General features: G+C 43.0%; 1 protein-coding gene across 2 annotated transcripts; it reads right to left on the bottom strand.

Annotated features, from left to right (window-relative positions):
• Positions 1-1,638: 1,638 nt before the first annotated feature.
• On the bottom strand, positions 1,639-5,522 carry LOC102375234 (olfactory receptor 5AS1-like). 2 transcript variants are annotated; one of them, XM_006032228.2, is made up of 2 exons: positions 5,465-5,522; positions 1,639-2,579 (listed from the first exon to the last, which is right to left on the bottom strand). In XM_006032228.2, exons 1-2 carry the CDS (start codon positions 5,487-5,489, stop codon positions 1,639-1,641), a joined length of 966 nt encoding a protein of 321 aa, XP_006032290.2. In that variant the 5' UTR covers positions 5,490-5,522. The 2 variants fall into 2 exon arrangements, with proteins under 2 accessions (XP_006032290.2, XP_025069681.1); XM_025213896.1 differs by lacking the exon at positions 5,465-5,522 and adding an exon at positions 5,433-5,442 and having other exon boundaries at positions 1,639-2,552.
• Between the last annotated feature and the right edge of the window lie 255 nt (positions 5,523-5,777).

Genomic DNA, 5,777 nt, shown 5'->3' with positions numbered 1-5,777 from the left:
AGTTGACAGCTAGAGAGGTGGTGCATGAGGTATGTCAGATGGATGATCCAATAGATAATGGCCCTGTGCATCAAATGCTGGGCTTAACCATAGGATTTGGGGATTGATTTGTCAGCCTAAGGTTCCCCACATCATCATTCTTTCCCCTGCACAATGTAGCAATGAATTTGTCTACCAAAAAGGTTATTTTTCAGTTATGCCTCAGGCAGTTGTGGACCGCTATGGCTATTTCTCACACATAAATGCTGGTTGGTCAGACAGGGTGCATGATGACTTATTGTTTAGAAGCTTCCTCCTGCCTAAACTGATGGAGTGGAGAGAATTTGCCTTTGGCATGTCTGACATCCAGGTTGAAGGAATGACTGTACCTCCACTTAGGAGACTCTGCCTACCCACTGCAACCCTGGCTGATAAAGCCATTCGCTGATTACCTGGAAGTAACTGTTTAAGTACCAGCTCAGCAGCTGCAAAGTGATTGTGAAGTGTGCCTTTGGGCATCTCAAGGCTTGCTGGAGGTGAGTGAGGACAAGTGTGGACACCAGTCAGTGCAACATGCCTTGCTTTGTGGTCTCTGCATGCTTGCTGCACAACACTTTCAAGGCCCAGGGGAAGCCTCTGCCCCTGCAAGTCTAAATGATCACACTTTGTCATGGGAGAAAACATTTTCTCCTGGGACAAGAACATCTGTCCATAGCCTCATTGCTATTTGATAAAAAATAAAGAGACAAAGAGAGGCAATCCCATAAGTCCAGTATGTGATCTCTAGATTCTGTGTGTTTTATCGTATGCCTGCTTCTAAACATCTAGGAACGAAGTACTGGTCACAATGAACAGACTGGATTATACAAACTGGGGTTTTGACTCAGGATCTGGAAACAAAATACTTTCATGGTTTCATTTTCAGAGTTTACATGGGTATTAGGGCTGTGTGACATTTTGGAGGTGTTTTGTGCCGTTTCAGTGCCCAAAACACGAAATCTGAATTGAAACAGAAGGCTCAGAAACATCTCTGAAATGAACAAGGCATCCAAAATGTTTTGGAAATGTTGCGGAGACAGGCTTTCAGGGAAACAGCTTCATACTTCTGCCCTGCTGCATGACTTGGCTCCACAGGGAGCAGAGATCAATGCCGGGGGTCTCCTCACCACAGCTGCCCATCTCCTGCTGGCCCAGTGATGCTGGACTGCACAGGTTGGGCTGCAGTGTGAGGAGACCCTGGCATGGATCTCTGCTCTCTGCAGAGCCAGGTTGCATGGCAGGGCAGTGCTGGTCCTTGCCGTGCTACCTGGCTCCACAGGGAGCAGAGATCCGGGGCTGCATGGGGCGGCAGTGGCAGTGAGGAGACGCTGGCATGGATCCCCAGTGCGGATGAAAGCAGAGACTGAAAACAATTCCAGCTTTTGATACATAGTCATGCAATGAAATGAATTGGATCCAATGTGAAATCAGAGTGCCTAGCCCACTAAAATCATTCCTAATCCAGGGAAGCTTCTAGTGCTGTAAATTTAAATACATAGAGCCCAAGTACCTCTGCCCAAATTAGCAGTGTGGATTATGACCTTCTTTAAAACACTTTGCAAATTTGCTGTGCAGTGCACCAGAGGGCCTCTTCCCATTTCCTTTTCTGCCCCAGTCATGTCACTGTGAAAACACTTTCCTCTCTAATGTTCTCCTTAGGGCATCCTTTACTTCCTTGTTCCTCAGGCTGTAGATCAGGGGGTTCAACATGGGAAAGACCACAGTATAAAATACAGAGACCACTTTGTCTGTGTCCAAGGCATAACTAGAGCTGGGCCGTAAATACATGAATAGAAGTGTTCCATAAAACAAGGTGACGGCTGTCATGTGGGAGGTGCAAGTGGAGAAGGCCTTGTGCCTGTTCTCGGCAGAGCGGATTCTCAGGATGGCAAAGAGGATGTAAGCGTAGGAAACAAGGATGATCACAAAGGTGCTGGTTTGAATGAAGCCACACAAGGCAAAGAGAAGGATTTCATTGATATGAGTGTTGGAGCAGGAAAGTGCTAGCAGTGGGGGGATGTCACAGAAGAAATGGTTGATGACATTGGAGCCACAGAACGATAGCGTGAATGTAAAACAAGTGTGTACCAATGAGCTCATACTACCACTGATGTAAGCTCCTGCTACCAGTGAGATGCAGACTCTCTGAGACATGACAGCTGTATAGAGTAGTGGGTTACAGATGGCCATGTAACGGCCGTATGCCATTGCAGCCAGAACGAGACACTCAGCATCTGCAAAGGCAGCAAAAAGAAACATTTGTGTTGCACAGCCAGCAAAGGAAATGGTCTTGCTGTGGGACAAGAAGTTTGCCAGCATCTTGGGAGCAATTGCAGAGGAGTAGCAAAGGTCCAAGAAGGACAGGTTGGAGAGGAAATAATACATGGGGGTGTGAAGGTAGGAGTCACTCTGGATTAGAATGATGATGCCAGTGTTCCCCACCAAAGTGCTAATATAGATGATGAGAAACAGCACAAACAGGGCCACCTCCATCTCAGGACTACTGGTGAAACCAAAGAGAATAAACTCAGTCACTGTAGTCTGGTTTCCACTGGGCATTTCTTCAGCACAGGAAGTCAAAGCAATAATGATTTTGGTAGGTAAGAGACACACAGAGGAATTATATACCTCCCTGTAAAGACAACACAGAGGGATTTAGTAAAGATTTTACCAACTTTCTCTGTATCACTGATCAGAGAGAGAAATGCAACAGCTTAGCTCATGCCTGTCCATAACAAAAATGCTTGTGAGACCATTCAAAGCTATGTATGTAATCCCAAAAATGGAATTTCCCCTTATGAAAAAGAGATGAGAGTAAGTGAAAAAAGGACTAAATTTTTCTAAAGCGGCAGGAATGGGAGGATAAATTTAGATTGGAATGAGTGAGAAACCTTCAGAAAGAAAGGGAAAGTGAATGCAGAAATATCAAATGAGAAATAACCATCTAGGCAGCAGTGGAAGGAAAGGATGTGGGATTATAGTGGTTCCTAAACTGAGTATTTTATGTGATGTGTCTATAAACAAGACAAACTGTCATTATGGAATATATTACAAGGTGGCTGTGTCTACATGTGATGCTGACTGTACAGTAGCTTGTTACTAGTATGCAGTAGTGTTACATGGCATGAAGCATGACCCAACACTGCTGTGCAGTAGTAATGAGCTACTGTGCAGTCAGCTTCACCTTAAAGCTGCTTGGTGATGCTACTAAGCATTAAATTTGGGTACTGCACAGTCATTTCGTACTTGCTTGTACAGGTACAAAATGACTGTGCAGTAATGACTGCACACAGCATCTTGTGTAGACACGGCTGATACATCATAATTACAGGTAATAATTATTCCACTCTACTTGGGTTGGGAATGCCTGACCTGTGTCCAATTTTGGGCATCTCACTTTAAGAAAAATGTATACGCTATGGAGATAGTCCAGAGGGGGAATAACAAGAATCATGAGATGTTAAGAAAAGGTGATCAGTGAGGAAAATATGAAGGAAATGGGTTCCTTTCATCTAGAAAATAGAAGACTGAAGGTAGATATAACAGACTTCAAATATGCCAACAGCAACTATAAAGAGAGCTATGCCTTGCATGCCAGTGGTCATTAAGGGTAGACTATGAGGTAATCGGCTTGATTTGCAGCAATGAAGATCAAGGTTAGATAGGAAGGAAAATTTGGAAACGAGTGAGAAACCTTCAGAAAGAAAGGGAAAGTGAATGCAGAAATATCAAATGAGAAATAACCATCTAGGCAGCAGTGGAAGGAAAGGATTTGGGGCTATAGTGGTTCATAAACCAAGTATTTTATGTGATGTGTCTACAAACAAGACAAACTGTCATTATGGAATATATTACAAGGTGGCTGTGTCTACATGTGATGCTGACTGTACAGTAGCTTGTTACTAGTATGCAGTAGTGTTACATGGCATGAAGCATGACCCAACACTGCTGTGCAGTAGTAATGAGCTACTGTGCAGTCAGCTTCACCTTAAAGCTGCTTGGTGATGCTACCAAGGATTAAATCTTGCTTATACAAGTACAAAATGACTGTGCATTAATGACTGCACGCTCAGCATCTTGTGTAGACACAGCTGATATATCATAATTACAGGTAGTAATTATTCTTCTCCACTTGGGTTGGGAATGGCTGACCTGTGTCCAGTTTTGGGCATCTCACTTTAAGAAAAATGCATACGCTATGTAGATAGTCCTGAGGGGGAATAACAAGAATTATGAGATGTTAAGAAAAGGTGATCAGTGAGGAAAATATGAAGGAAATTGGTTCTTTTCATCTAGAAAATAGAAGACTGAAGGTAGATATAACAGACTTCAAATATGCCAACAGCAACTATAAAGAGAGCTATGAACACATATGCTTCACACACCCATGGTCATTAAAGGTAGACTAAGAGGTAATTGGCTTGATTTGCAGCAATGAAGATCAAGGTTAGATAGGAAGGAAAATGTGCTAATTATAAAAATGGATGACTGGTACAGGTTACCAAATGAAGCTGTAATATCCCCTCTTTCTGGAGGTTTTTCGAAAACAGGTTCAAGAAACAATGTTAAGTGATAAGTATATTTTGTCCTGTCTCAGAGCAGGGGATTAATCAGATGACCCCTTCCATCCTATATTTCTATGAATCTGTGACAATCAGAAAACCAACTAGATAAAATTGTCATCAAAAGATATGATGAATCTTTGTTGCATTGGCTGACTGGCAGATGATGGGTGAGATCTCCTGCTGATGTAAAAAGTTATAGTTCTTTCTTTCAAAATAAACCATGTATAACAGTTCGTATCAGGGGTGGCCATTCTGTGGCACATCTTCCAGGAGGCCTCCATGTGTGGTACATAGCACATTGGGGAAGAGGCAGGGAAAACAGTGGCATATAGAGCCGGCAGCAGGAAGAGCAGCAGATCAAGCAGGGGAGGGTGACTGCTATGGCACTCAGGAATGATGTAGGGTTTAATTTCTGGCACAACTGCCAGGATATTGGCCCCAACTGTTTTATATCATCTAAGGATTTAATTCATACACTATCACCTGCAAACCGTTTTGTCAAACCTGTCTCACACAAAATCATCAGTAATAACCGTAACTTAATGAGTAAACCCAGTGGTGTAAATAGGGATGCACAAGTAAGGCACCCTCCGCAATTGCCAGAACAGAAAGGGTGTCACAATGGAAGTTCCTGAGGAGTCCACACCATTGCCTGTACCATGTTTGGGAAACTTGCTGCCAAGAACTGCAGTGGTCCCTGTGGGTGTAGTTCTTTATGCAACACCATCCGCTTCCTCAGAGTGCCATAGTTCTTACACCTCTAAGGAAACCCATTGGTGATTCATCAGCCTGAATCCAAAGGAAACAGGTGGATCCAAGAGAAACAAGATTGCCACCGCTTGAATGTACTAGCACTACAGTTCTCACAGGGGTTAAAATACTAAGAATACTCATCTTTGAAGTCATCTGATTTTACTCTGTTACACGCAGATAGTAAGAATAACCATGGGTTCCCCCCTCCCACACCCCCCAAAAAAAATTTGGGCACTCCTCCCTCATAAACCACAGGACATTTATAAGGAACACACTACTCCTCTGTACTTAAAGCTAGGTCAATAGAACTGATTTTGACTAAGTCTTGTAATGTATATAAGTGAATGCAATGACTAAATCTACTCTTAGGTTCTTTGAAAAATAACCCCAGCCTTTATTTTTAAGATCAGCTTCCAACAATTTCCTATTACAATTTTACTC

The sequence above is a fragment of the Alligator sinensis genome, unplaced genomic scaffold (genome assembly GCF_000455745.1).
Source record: "Alligator sinensis unplaced genomic scaffold, ASM45574v1 scaffold1_1, whole genome shotgun sequence".
NCBI lineage: Eukaryota > Metazoa > Chordata > Crocodylia > Alligatoridae > Alligator > Alligator sinensis.
The sequence above is the reverse complement of the archived record's forward strand: the minus strand, read 5'-3'. Positions and strand labels throughout refer to the sequence as shown.

Coding starts and splice junctions, on each gene's coding strand:
- LOC102375234 (XM_006032228.2), bottom strand. CDS start 5,489: ATGACTTCAAAGATGAGTATTCTTA. Junction 2,580..5,464: donor TTCAAAGATGAGTATTCTTA/GTATTTTAACCC, acceptor CCTGTGCTGAAG/AAATGCCCAGTGGAAACCAG.